The sequence below is a fragment of the Salvelinus namaycush genome, chromosome 4 (genome assembly GCF_016432855.1).
Source record: "Salvelinus namaycush isolate Seneca chromosome 4, SaNama_1.0, whole genome shotgun sequence".
In the NCBI taxonomy this organism is placed as follows: domain Eukaryota; kingdom Metazoa; phylum Chordata; class Actinopteri; order Salmoniformes; family Salmonidae; genus Salvelinus; species Salvelinus namaycush.
This window is the reverse complement of record NC_052310.1, coordinates 43,554,954-43,568,961: the sequence shown is the minus strand read 5'-3', so window position 1 is coordinate 43,568,961 and position 14,008 is coordinate 43,554,954. Positions and strand designations below refer to the sequence as shown.

The following is a 14,008-nucleotide window of genomic DNA, read 5'->3' as shown; positions in this document are numbered from 1 at the left end:
GTGGCTCTCTACAGTTGGTTCATTCTGACCCCCTAATGGCTCCAGAACTGCTCCAGTTGCTCATTATCCTCACTGTATAAATGGAAACCATCATGACAGATGAGCTGCTGTGAAAACAGTTCTGACTGAGAGGGTGTCAACCCGACACCCTGGGAAAGTCAGGGACACGTCTCCACTCCCGCTGCCCACAAAGGGGGCCTGCTGAGCAAGCAGGCTGGGCAAGGGGAGAGGGGGTCCTCTGGAGCAACAACCTGTGGGTGGGAATTGAGGTGTTGGCAGACAATCAAAATAGGACATCTTTTGACACCGCCAGAGAGAGGTGGGGGAGATGGAGAGTTAAAGGGAAATGGAAAAAGAGAGGGAGGGAGAGAGAGAAGAGGTAGTAAAAAGGAGAGTGAGGGAGGGAGATGGTGAAGGAGAGGGAGAGACAGTGCCAGTATGGTAGCCACATGAGTAAACAGAGACATGTTGTCGGGTTCAGAGTGAGTAAGGGGCCAGATGTAACAAAAAACACCCAAACTGTTCTCCCTGAGCCATCACTGGGTTAGCAGAATCCCCTTGAAGCACTGGGCTAGAACAACATAGAGGAGGCCCATGCTCTGGATCTGTTGTAGCTAAAAAACCTCAGGAGCAGAGGGGAGAGATGGAGGTGAAGGAGCCCTGGAAGGCTCTGTTTAAGTGAAGATTGTGGTCGGGGATGCGTTTGCTATGTACACTGTTTAAAATAGTCATGTCCTGTACAAAATAAATAGAATGTTTTACTAAAGATTGCGTAAGAAAACAAAAGTCTACAGTATATAGAGATCTATATAGCGATATACAGTGAGCTCCAAAAGTATTGGAACAGTGACACGTTTTGTTGTTTTAGCGCTGTACTCCATCACTTTGGATTTGAAATGATGCAATGACTATGAGGCTAATGGACAGACTGTCAGCTTTAATTTGAGGGTATTTTCATCCATTGAACCGTTTAGAAATTACTGCACTTTTTGTACACAGTCCCCCCATTTTAAGGGAGAATAGAATGTTTCTAAATACTTCTACATTAATGTGGATGATACCATGATTACGGATAGTCCTGAATTAATCGTGAATAATGATGAGTGAGAAAGTTACAGAGGCATAAATATCATACCTCCCCAAAAATGTTTATTGTAACAGTGAGAGGTTAACATGTCTTGGGGATATGATAGTTGTGCGTCTGTATCACTCATCATTCAGGACTATGTGACTCCAAAATGACACAATACATTATTTACCATTCATTTCTACTGGGCACAAAATAATCTGAAACACAACCAAAACAAACAGCAAATGCATCCAAGTTTGTAAAGTCACAAGCTTGATATAATCATTGCGTGTTAGGAATATGGGACCAAATATAAAAATGTTGACTACTTTAATACACTTAAGTGAATTTGGCTCTATTATTTTGGTCCCCTAAAATGGGGGGACTGTATAAAAAGTGCTATAATTTCTAAGCGGTTCACTTGATATGGATGAATCAAATCAAATCAAATGTATTTATATAGCCCTTCTTACATCAGCTGATATATCAAAGTGCTGTACAGAAACCCAGCCTAAAACCCCAAACAGCAAGCAATGCAGGTGTAGTAGCACAGTGGCTAGGAAAAACTGCCTAGAAAGGCGAAAACCTAGGAAGAAACCTAGAGAGGAACCAGGCTATGAGGGGTGGCCAGTCCTCTTCTGGCTGTGCCGGGTGGAGATAATAACAGAACATGGCCAAGATGAATATACCCTCAAATTAAAGCTGACAGTCTGCACTTTAACCTCATAGTCATTGTATCATTTTAAATCCAAAGTGCTGGAGTACAGAGCGAAATCAACAAAATATTTGTCACTGTACAAATACTTTTAGAGCTCACTGTAGATAAGCACTCCTACCAGCTCTCACAATCTCACATCAGAATTAGACGTTCATCCAAGTTTCACAAACATCAAATTTCGGACTTCTTCCAAACGTCAAATTTTGAAGTGTTTAAGAATAAGTTTAGTCATTAACTCAGAATTGTTAAGGTTAGGTTCAGGCATTAACTCCAAATTCTTAAGATTAGGCAATAACTCCAAATGGTTAAGGTAAGGGTTATGGTTTGGGATAAAACTTCAAACAAAAATATCAAAAACAACTTTCTATCTCTGGATTTGAACTTGCAACTTTTGGAATCAGAGGGAGACGCTTACGCCCATCCAAAACAGAAACATACTTCAAGGTAACAGAGGTCACTGTTGACCTTAGTGGCCGGTTTCTACGTCAGTATTCTACGTCGAATATGTATCACGGGTGACCTGGCTGAAGCACTCACCTGACGGCTCTGATGACAGCCTTCAATGGAGCTGATAGGTCTTCCACGGTGACATCACAGTGGCAAACCCTGTCGCCGAATGCGTCATCATTCCCCATTCCTGTGTCCACTGAGAGATAGAAAGAGGTGTTGTGTCAAGTTATTTATTTTTTACTTTTTAGGGGGTAGATCAGCTTTAATATTGCAGATAGATTGTCACTTCATTACAGTCTTCCGCTCCAAGCTGAAACTCAACAATATAATATGTATTTATCTTTTTCCTCAAATGAAAATTGAAATCAAATCGTTATTGGTCACATAGACATGGTTAGCAGATGTTATTGTGAGTGTAGCGAAATGCTTATGCTTCTAGATCCGACAGTGCATCAGTATCTAACAGGTAATATCTAACAATTCCACAACTAAACCTAATATCTAACAAATTCCACAACAAAACCTAATACACCCAATCTAGTAAAGGAATGGGATGAGAATATATAAGTATAAAACATATGGATGAGCAGTGACAGAGCCTAAGCTGCAATAGATAGTAAAGAATAGATAGTGAAGGATACAGTATACAGTATATACATATGAGATGAGTAATGCGAGATATACAGTATATACAGTACATAGGCATACAGTATATACAGTACATAGGCATACAGAGGCCCATTATCAGCAACCATCACTCCTGTGTTCCAATGGCACGTTGTGTTAGTTAATCCAAGTTTATCATTTTAAAAGGCTAATTGATCATTAGAAAACTATTTTGCAATTATGTTCACAGCTGAAAACAGTTGTCCTGATTTAAGAGGCAATAAAACTAGTCTTTAGACTAGTTGAGTATCTGGAGCATCAGCATTTGTGGGTTCGATTACAGCCTCAAAATGGCCAGAAACAAATCACTTTCTTCTGAAACTTGTCCGTCTATTCTTGTTCTGAGAAATTAAGGCTATTCCATGCGAGAAATTGCCAAGAAACGGAAGATCTCGTACAACACTGTGTACTACTCCCTTCACAGAACAGCGCAAACTAGCTCTAACCAGAATAGAAAGAGGAGTGGGAGGCCCCGGTGCACAACTGAGCAAGAGGACAAGTACATTAGAGTGTCTAGTTTGAGAAACAGATGCCGCACAAGTCCTCAACTGGCAGCTTCATTAAATGGTACCCACAAAACACCAGTCTCAACGTCAACAGTGAAGAGGTGACTCCGGGATGCTGGCCTTCTAGGCAGAGTTGCAAAGAAAAAGCCATATCTCAGACTGGTCAATAAAAAGAAAAGATTAAGATGGGAAAAATAACACAGATACTAGACAGAGGAACTCTGCCTAGAAGGTCAGGATCCCAGAGTCGCCTCTTCACTGTTGACGTTGAGACTGGTGATTTGCATGTCCTGTTTAATGAAGTTGAGGACTCTCAGCTTACTGCATGTAATCTCTGCACTTAAATAGCAAATGGAGGACGGTTTTCCCGTTGTTAATTTTCATGCCAGCCAGGTAGGCTATACTCCTGTTGTAAATAAGAAGCAATGTGCTTAATATTAGGAAAGTCGAGAAATAAATATAGTCAGCCTATAGAAAGCTGATGGGATCCTCCTCTTTTTAATAGAGGCCATCACTCAGTAATTTCATAGCCTATAGAAATGTTGCACAAGAGGAGCTTATGGGCTCTCATGAAGTGTTTGATTAGATTTTCGATTACATTTGCATTGATGTCAGAGTGATTAGAGGGACAATAGAGTGCTGAGTACCAGGCAGTTAGCAAGTTTGGTAGGCTAATAATGACCATCAGCAGCATCAGAGCTTGGAGAAGCTTAATTACCGTGACTAAACGGTCACGTGGAATTTTACTGCCTTCATGACTCGTGACCGTCAGTGTGGTGGTAAAACGGTCACCGCAACAGCCCTAGACTCTCCCCTTGTGGACTTCTTAAAAAGCACATACCGTATACAAACACCCACACTCGCACACATTCACATAAACCCACACATACGCAGACACACAGAGGCACACATCCTCTCTACTCACCTTCGGAGGGCGCGGTGCGTGATTGACTCTTGAGGCGCAGGGAGGGTCTAAAGCGTGTGCGATCGTTGAAGCTCCAGCTCTTCTGCACCTTGGCAGGGCTGGTTCCCGTGTTAGCGCCCGCCACATCATTGCCTGGGGAACAGCGTCGATCGTTGTTGATGGATGTCTGGCGGCTCTTCATGCTCTGGCCGCGAGGGCTTGCCATCCGTACCCGCTCCTTAAAGCTCAACTTTGTACTGGAGAGAGAAAGAGAGAGAGGGAGAGGAATAGAGAGAGAGAGGGAGAGAAAGAACAAAAGCCTGTTATTATGCATTCCACCTGAGAGAAAAATGTGTCCCGACAGAGCACACTCACAGTGTAGTGCAGTGAACTGTCCTTTCCTCAAAACCAAACATGCTTACCTCATCCACAACACACTTAGAGTACCCTATCTGCTCTCTAAGAGAGTGGTCCCTAACCCCGGTCCTGAGGAACTACAGATACAGAATCTTAATTAGAGCTAGTTTGCCACAGCAGGAAAATAATCCTGCAGCAACAGGAAATGTGAAATGTGTAGATTATAAATAATGGAAAATCAAGTCTGAAATTTCTAAATGGAAATTACAAACTTCAGAAGCCTTTTTAAACTTCAAATACACTACACATTTAAAATGTCCTGCATTGAAGGAGAGTTCTCCTGCAACAGGATGATCAAATGAAGATCCTACATCTGTATAGGATGTGTAGGATTTTTCTCCAGCCCAGCACTAAAGCAGCTGAATCAGATGGGTGGAAACAGAAGTCTACACTCTTAGAAAATAAGTTGCTACATAGAACCATAAAGTGTACTTCATTGTCCCTACATCCAAGTGGAACCCTTCACTAATACAAGGGTTCTACTTGGAACCAAAAAAGGGTCTCCTATGGTGACAAACAAATAACTATTTTTATTAGAGTGTACACACATTGTAGCTCTCTAGGACCTCTAACTCTTGTGGACTACTGTTCTAGAGAGCAGTTGCAGTAGTATGACACTGACCACTGTTCTAAGACAAAGAAAATTACCAGGGAACACTGCAAGACTTACAATTCATATTGATGCAAAGAATTACTCTTCCTACTACTAAAACTGTAGGCTACTATCTCTGTGTCTCTAGGACACTTAGACCTGTATTGTGCCGATGGGCCTGTGCTTAGACGTACTGTAGATTTATGGCCAGGTGGGGGGTGCAGAGAGCCTCTACCTGTGACCCACCCTAAACACCCCCTGCAATGGCAACCGGACAAGCATGCAATGCTGTGCATCAATCAGATGGCGTGACAGTAAGTCCAATGCTCAGGCTTGATTCTGCAGGCACCAATGATCAGTGAGCCAACTCCCAGATTCAGACGAAAGTTTTTGTGGAAACTTCAGGAGGGAATATCGCGCTCCAGTAACGATAAGGAAGTTATTAACGATAACAGGGACCTTGCCCAAGCCTAGGTCAATGAAGATGCATCAATGCAGTGTGGGTTGTGTGGAAGACAGGGATCAGTGGGGTCAAGGGTCAGTCATGGTGGTTGCAACCATTTTTTATGAATTCATGCAGTGGCACCATGCAGCCAAGCTGAGGGACCTCAGCAGACCAATGGAGATCGGGATGGACTGTATATTTCAGAGATTAAGGACTGTATTAAGAGTTCAGATTTCTACACACAGAACTACTTCCGATACCCAAGGGGACCAGGATACAGTTAGTTAGGGGTTGTGTCTGATAAGGGGATCCAAGGGAGGTGGGGGTCAAAATCAACAGGCAACAGGTAACAGGCAGCAATCCCATTAGACAAGCAAAGGGAAAATACAATAGTCTCATTGAAGGGAAGGGGGTAGGTGGCAGTTTGGGGGTTCTCTCATCATCCTCCATGCACTTGGCCGTTAGAAGGCATTCCCAGAGATCATGTGACCAGGGAGGAGCGGATGCTGGGTATTGGGTACCTCCTAAATGTCAGTGTGTAATACCTTCTGAAGCGCCTCCTATTACTATGACCCTTACTAGGGGGGTAGGGAGGAAGACAAATAGAGGAGGAAGGGGTTAACACACCATGGAGTAGGAAGGGGAGGGACGAGAGACATCTGTACGGTCAATACTGTCAGAAGTTTAAACTTGCGATTATATATCTCACATTCCATGTTGTCAGTGCTGAAGCATAAATATAACTGAGGATTATATGGCTCACATACATTTAGCTGTAGGCCTAGGAGTTTACATAAAAAATATGAAGGTTCATTTGTGGTGGTTATGTCCTTAGACTCTACATTCTTAGAAAAAAAGGCACTATCTAGAACCTAAAAGGGTTCTTCGGCTGTCCCCATAGGAGAACCCTTTGAATAACCCTTTTTGGTTCCAGGTAGAACCCTTTTTGGTTCCAGGTAGAACCCAATTGGGATAGGGTTCAGAAGCCTTTCCTCAGAGCATTCTACATGGAACCCAAAATATTTCTACCTGGAACTAAAAAGGGTTCTACCTGGAACCAAAATAGGACAGCCGAAGAACCCTTTTGGAACCCTTTTTCGTTTCAAGAGTGTAGACTGTCAGAAGTCATAAGTTGTGAAGAAAAGATTCCAAAAGAGCAGAATAAGCAGACATACCCCCAGTCTCATATTCTCACACACCTTCTCACACCTTCTCACACCTTCACACGCACACACACACCTTCACACACACACACACACACCTTCACACACACACACACACACACACACACACACACACACACACACACACACACACACACACACACACACACACACACACACACACACACACGCAGTCACACGCAGTCACACACACACACACACACACACACACACACACACACACACACACACACACACACACACACACACACACACAGTGTTTAGCTGGTTGAGTTTATACGTCTGTTTTACCAAACAAATTTGCTACTGTAAAGGAACTAATAACATCATCTAAGTTCTAAACCCTTGATGTGAGCGATGCTTAGGAAAAATGTAATTGTACAGCTAATTGTATAGTATAAATTTAAGTGCATGAAAAGATGGGGTATAATTATGATTTCAAAAGCTCTTGCATAATTGACTAAACCACAACAGAAGTTCTTTGAGAAGCCAATGAAAGCATACAAAACCCCATAACTTCTAATAGCTTGGAGAATTAGCAGAGAATTACAGTTTGGTTGTGTGTGTGTGTGTGTGTGTGTGTGTGTGTGTGTGTGTGTGTGTGTGTGTGTGTGTGTGTGTGTGACTGCGTGGGCGTGCGTGTGTGACTGCGTGTGCGTGCGTGCGTGTGTGTGTGTGACTGTGTGTGTGACTGCATCTGTGCTATGCATATGTCTCTCAACAGAAAATCCACATTTATAAAAGCTGCACTGGCATGACATGAGAAATCCACCGTTGCCAAAAGAGCACTGTATTGTAAAAACAATAACCAAAAATCATAATTAAAGTCACAAATCTCTCTGTCTCTCCCTCCTCCTCTCCTTGTCTCTCGGCCTGCCGACTGAGACTAGTGTTTGATGAGTTATATAAATACCCTTGGAATGGAAAAAGTGCGTCATGGTGCAGACATGGTACAGACACCGGTTTGCACATACTGTAACACACACATATCGTAGAAACACACACACTCAAACCTATACAGTGTAGAAATACACACACACACACACACACACACACACACACACACACACACACACACACACACACACACACACACACACACACACACACACACACACACACACACAAACACAAACAGTAAGCGTAGAAACACACTCAAATACTCTCTCAAACACACAAACATGGCAGAGACAGAGAGAAACGACCGGTACTGCATTCATGGTGGCTTGGAGAGGTACACTAGAGAGCCTTTTCTCAAACCAAGACATCGACTTCCACGGCACACTGCTGATTTTCATTCTCCCCCTCTAACCAGGAACTGATTCTGACCTGGGACCCCCCGGTGATAGGAAGCTTTGGCCAAACAGTGACTTTCAAAACAATTTGAAAACAAGGGTTCAGTATCTACACTTGTAACAAATAGCCTACGACTTCTTATTAGAGTGGACGTTATTGAATAAACGATTGCGCGATGTGTGTAGAGGTGAGAGCTACAAACCTGCTAGTTGTCTCGCCCTGTTCTTTCCTGTAGGTGTTAGTGAGAAAAGAGGAGAGAGAGACAAGGGAAGAGACATCAGTAGTTAATGACAGAGTCTACAGCAGGCCTGGGCAACTCCAGTCCTCGGGGACCTGAATGGTGCGCACTTTGGCCCTAGCCCCAGCTAACACACCTGACTCCAATAATCAACTAATCATGATCTTCAGTTAAAAATGCAATTAGTTTAAATCAGGTGTGTTTGCTAGGGATGGGGGAAAAGTGTGACACCAATCAGGCCCCAGAGGACTGGAGTTGCCCAGGCCTGGTCTACAGGGTCTCCCACCGGGACAGCGAGATGAAGATAGAGGTCAGCCAGCTTCATAACATCCTGTCTGTGTGTGTCGCATACGAGACATGATGTCAGAACATGAACACAAACAGTCAGGCGTGAAGAACACAAACCACCACAGTCAAAGCCTTGTGCAAGATAAATGTTGTCAGCTAGTTTGCAGAACATTGCAGCAGGTGCACATGCAAGCGATGGATGTGCCACATGACCGGGCTAGGAAAGCACTGGCAAACAGAGATAGGAGATAGAAAGGTGTATGTGTGTGTGTGTCTGTGCATGTATTTCTGTGTATTTGTGATTGAATAAGCAGATGTCTGTGTTTGTGCCCACACTGTATGTATGTATGTAGGTTTCCATGAGAGAGAGTGAGTGCAATAAAGCAGGTGATCCAGACAATATTACCAGGCTCCTCTCCTGTGCCCTTAAACATACCCTAAAGCCTTCAGAGAAAACATGGATGTCATTTCTGGACAACATTAGTTGGAAAATGTTTGTTTGTACACTCGGTTTTACTTTCCATGTTTAAATGAATTAGTGAAAGCAAAAACTTTCTAAGTTTGGTTCTTTGTGTGTGGGCGCCTGGAAATATTGGACTATTTGATGACTGTGAGCCTTCAAAAGAATGACTGTAAAAGTGCTGTATCCAATGACAATAATAAATAAATAAGTATACAGAGGAATGTCAAAAGTAGTTGCTGAGCTGATTAAACTGAAAAAGACACCTGACCACTAAAAAAGCAGAGAATGAAATTTTGAAAAAAAGCTAGAAGAGCACAGAGACCAAATAGGAAAAGAGCAGAGCAGAAGCCATACTTTAGGTGTTACCTACTTTGCAGGACTGCAGGTATGCAACGCCTTCAAATGAGGCTTCCAGGTAGCTATGGAAACCGAGTTCTCATCAGCAGCATAACTACGCCAGACACACTACGTGCAGTCAACAGAAAACAAAAGAAAAAGACAAAGGAGGGAGAAGGGGGAGAAATGTTTTGTAAGACAAGGCCAGAGGGAGGGAGGGAGGGAGGGAGGGAGGGAGGGAGGGAGGGAGGGAGGGAGGGAGGGAGGGAGGGAGGGAGGGAGGGAGGGAGGGAGGGAGGGAGGGAGAAAGGAAACAGAAAGAAAACAAAAAGAGAGTGATTAGTAAAACCGGTGGTATCAAGGCATCATGGGGCAGGGGGAGGGGGGGGATACATGCCTGAAGGGGGAGAGGGCACCCTGGTAGTGCTGCCACGTGGCACTGAGGTAGGGACGGGCACCGTCAGTGGAGTAGAGCCGCCAAGCCGCCTGGGGTACGAGTTGACACACGCAGACAGACACACATCAACGGGAGGAATAGCGTCATGGTGAGGAGATGGGGTACACGTAATCATAAACACACAGAGGTGCACAACACATACACAGACAGACACACACATACAGTGTACTGAACAAAAATATAAAAGCAAAATGCAGCAATTTCAAAGATTTTACTGAGTTAAAGTTCATATAAGGAAATCAGTCAATTTAAATAAATAAATTAGGCCCTAATCTAGGAATACAGATATGCATCTGTATTTTAAAAAGGTAGGGGCATGGATCAGTCAGTATCTGGTGTGACCACCATTTGCCTCATGCAGCGCAATACATCTCCTTTACATAGAGTGGTTTAGGCTTTTTCATCAGGCGTTTCATCAGGCCTGTGGAATGTTTTCATCAGGCCTGTGGAATGTTGTCCCACTCCTCTCCAATGGCCGTGCAAAGTTGCTGGATTTTGGCGGGAGCTGGGACACGCTGTCCTACACGTCGATCCAGAGCAGCCCAAACATGCTCAAAAGGGTGACATGTCTGGTGAGTATTCAGGCCATGGAAGAACTGGGACATTTTCAGCTTCCAGGACTTGTGTACAGACCTTTGCGACATGGGGCCGTGCATTATCATGCTGAAACATGAGGTGATGGCGGGGGATGAATGGCACGACAATGGGCCTCAGGATCTCGTCATGGTACCTCTGTGTATTCAAATTGCCATTAATAAAATGCATTTGTGTTCGATGTCCATAGCTTATGCCTGCCCATACTATAGCCCCACTGCCACCATGGGGCACTCTGTTCACAATGTTGATTTCAGCAAGCCAGGTACAGTACGGTTGAAACCGGGATTCATCCGTGAAGAGCACACTTCTCCAGCGTGCCAGTGGCCATCGAAGGTGAGCATTTGCCAACTGAAGTCGGTTACGACGCCAAACTGCAGTCAGGTCAAAACCCTTGCTTGGAAGACGAGCACTTAGATGAGCTTCCCTGAGATGGTTTCTGACAGTTTGTGCAGAAAATCTTCGGTTGTGCAAACCTACAGTTTCATCAGCTGTCCGGGTGGTTGGTATCAGACGATCCCGCAGGTAAACAAGACGGATGTGGAGGTTGTGGGCTGGCGTGGTTACACGTGGTCTGCTGTTGTGAGGCCGGTTGGACGTACTGCCAAATTATCGTAAACAACATTGAAGGCGGCTTATGGTAGAGAAATACGCTTTTTGTGAGTATGGAACATTTCTGGGATGTTTAATTTCAGCTCATGAAACATGCGACCAACACTTTACATGTTGCGTTTATATTTTTGTTCAGAACAAAGGGGACACAATAGTGAAAGACCAGCACAAAGAAACAACAGCGATAACACATCCCTGCCAACTGAAGATATACTGGAAGTCCGTCTGTGGATAAAAAATATCTGGTTAGAAGTGTTGAGTTCCACATCAACTCAGCCATACTATACAGATAGGATAAATAGAGTACAATGCTAAATTAGTTGACTGTTTGCAGGCCTTAAAGCAATGGAAAAAGGGAGCTAAATATATGAATCAAACGAGAAGCCTAATCGTTTTTTCTGCTTGATGGCAAAATCTCTATAAAAACAAGATCTGTGTGTTTGTTTTGTGGAGTTTATTGTCTATGTTGAGTTGATGGTGTATTTTAATAGTCCGGGTCTTGTCTGTTAGGATGAGCTTTGGCGTAGAGGTAAATCTGGTGGAAACAGCTCAAACTCTGGTGGAAACAGCTCATAAATATCAGCCCTGTATTGCCTTTGGACCTGAGAGAGGACAAAGAGTCTCAGCTACGGTTAGATATCAAATGCACACACACTCACACACAAAAACACACGCGCACTCACATATTATATGCAAACACACTCTGATACAAACACACGCGGGCACTATCACACACATACAGAACAGTTAAATCATATCTGGTGATGGACTTGTGTGTGTTGTGTACCTGGATGAGGCTGGCTGCTGGGTTCCTCCTCTTCTCAAAGTGTTTTTGTCTGTGCTGCTCCTGTACCTTCAGGGCAAAACCTGAGCCCAGGATACCCTGCACACACACACACACACACACACACACACACACACACACACACACACACACACACACACACACACACACACACACACACACACAATGTCAAATTGTGTGTGTGTGTGTGTGTGTGTGTGTGTGTGTGTGTGTGTGTGTGTGTGTGTGTGTGTGTGTGTGTGTGTGTGTGTGTGTGTGTGTGTGTATGGGTGTGTGTGCACATGTGGGTGTGTGTGCACATGTGGGTGTGTGTGCACATGTGGGTGTGTGTGCGCATGTGGGTGTGGGTGTTTCTCACGGCAGGCAGGGCGAAGAAGGAGATTCCCATCAGAGCAAAGCCAGCTGAGATCAGACGACCTGTCCATGTCTGAGGAGTCTTGTCTCCATAGCCGATAGTCGTCAGGGTGATCTGTTCACACACAGAGGTCACAAAACGATTTTCCCACAATGCCAGTTCGTATTATTTTGGGTCAATTTAAATGTTCAATTCAGCTCTTGAGTACCAGCTCTTGAGTACCAGAATTGAATAACACTGCACTTGTGTGTGTATGTGTGTTGTATATTTCAATGACCCCCTTTCTCTTCCCATCCCTGTCTCCCCTTGCACATCTAATACCCTAGTCTCGCTTGACAGACACTGGAAATTACATTCATCGATTGGGTCATTTTAGCGCGTCTGAAGCTGTGGGCATTCATTAATTGTGTTGACATTGTATAAGGTCTAGCAAGTAGCGCCTGGGAGGTGTTTGAAGACCAGCCAAGCATGATCTTGTAGCGGTGTCATTAAGGTGTCTTAAGGTCATATTATAGACTGGTCGGCAAATCCAGTAATGAACATAAAGCTACTCTTTCTTTTTGTCTTTCAGAGATGTCCTGGTTAGGAAGTTTTTTTGTATCTGCTGATTAAACTTCAGTCCTGTGAATATTGGTATGGGCTATGTTGAAACATATTGATCAATCTAAATTGAGTGTGTGTGTGGAGTGTGTGTGTGTGTGTGCGTGTGCGTGTGTAAGTGTGTTTGCGCGTGTGTGTAGACTCACCGTGCCCCACCACAGAGCATCAGCATAGGTGGCAAAGTCTTTGTTGAACTCCTTCTCCACGAGGTAGACCAGGAACGAAGAGAAGATGAGCACCAGGAACCCAATGTACCAGGCTGTCACCAACTCCTATAGGAAATCAAAGATTATGCTCAAACAAATACATCAAATCTCACTGTATTGGATGTGTAGCCAAATAGCAAACTAGGTCTTAAACTCCTAAAGAGCAAGTTGTAGTGACAGAAACAAGGAAAGATTCACTAGGAAGAACATGAGAGGAACCAGACAGTAGAGGGGGAGCACATCCTTCTATTTCTTTAAGAAGGTCAGAGTACATAGGACCATCTAGGCCAGACTGTTGGACTACAAATTTGGTTGTACCTTACTGTGTGCATAGACTACAGATCCCAGTAGTTTCCAAGTGCCCCCTCTGCGGTCCATACGCACCATCCGCAGGATCTGCAGGAAGCGAAGGCTACGCAATGCTGAGGTGGCAAAGATGTTACCTTGGCTACCAGCGGACACCACAGCAATGGAAGCTATGAGGACAATTATGTCTGGAAAGAGACAGAAAGAGATAAAAACCAACTTCAATACTTTTGTAGTATTTACAGTCTTGTAAACTTTCATGAGAGTCTAATGATAATGTATTGCAGTGCATATGAGTGATACACATGATACTATAACATGTTCCAAATAGGTTTTGGAGAGTTAAGGATTTGAAATGGTATGGTAGTTGTGGGTAACATCTTCACGTTCCAGCTCTGTGCAAATGTCCCCCACTCATCAGGCTGTTGGTGCCCAACACCAGAGAGCGTAGAGGGGGCCCGGGGCCTCAAACTGTGTTGATCTGGAGCTCTGAGACTGGTT

General features: G+C 44.0%; 1 protein-coding gene across 1 annotated transcript in view; it reads right to left on the bottom strand.

The window, feature by feature from the left end:
• Positions 1 to 14,008, bottom strand: part of LOC120045880 (potassium voltage-gated channel subfamily KQT member 5-like) — a 176,154-nt gene that overhangs the window by 36,782 nt on the left and 125,364 nt on the right. Inside the window, exons 4-12 of the mRNA XM_038990810.1 lie at positions 13,520 to 13,695; positions 13,142 to 13,267; positions 12,399 to 12,509; positions 12,023 to 12,118; positions 9,607 to 9,701; positions 8,450 to 8,476; positions 6,289 to 6,345; positions 4,335 to 4,570; positions 2,325 to 2,433 (exon numbers count right to left, since the gene is read on the bottom strand). Of these exons, the coding sequence (XP_038846738.1) occupies positions 2,325 to 2,433; positions 4,335 to 4,570; positions 6,289 to 6,345; positions 8,450 to 8,476; positions 9,607 to 9,701; positions 12,023 to 12,118; positions 12,399 to 12,509; positions 13,142 to 13,267; positions 13,520 to 13,695 (1,033 nt within the window). The remainder of the gene's footprint in view (positions 1 to 2,324; positions 2,434 to 4,334; positions 4,571 to 6,288; positions 6,346 to 8,449; positions 8,477 to 9,606; positions 9,702 to 12,022; positions 12,119 to 12,398; positions 12,510 to 13,141; positions 13,268 to 13,519; positions 13,696 to 14,008) is intronic.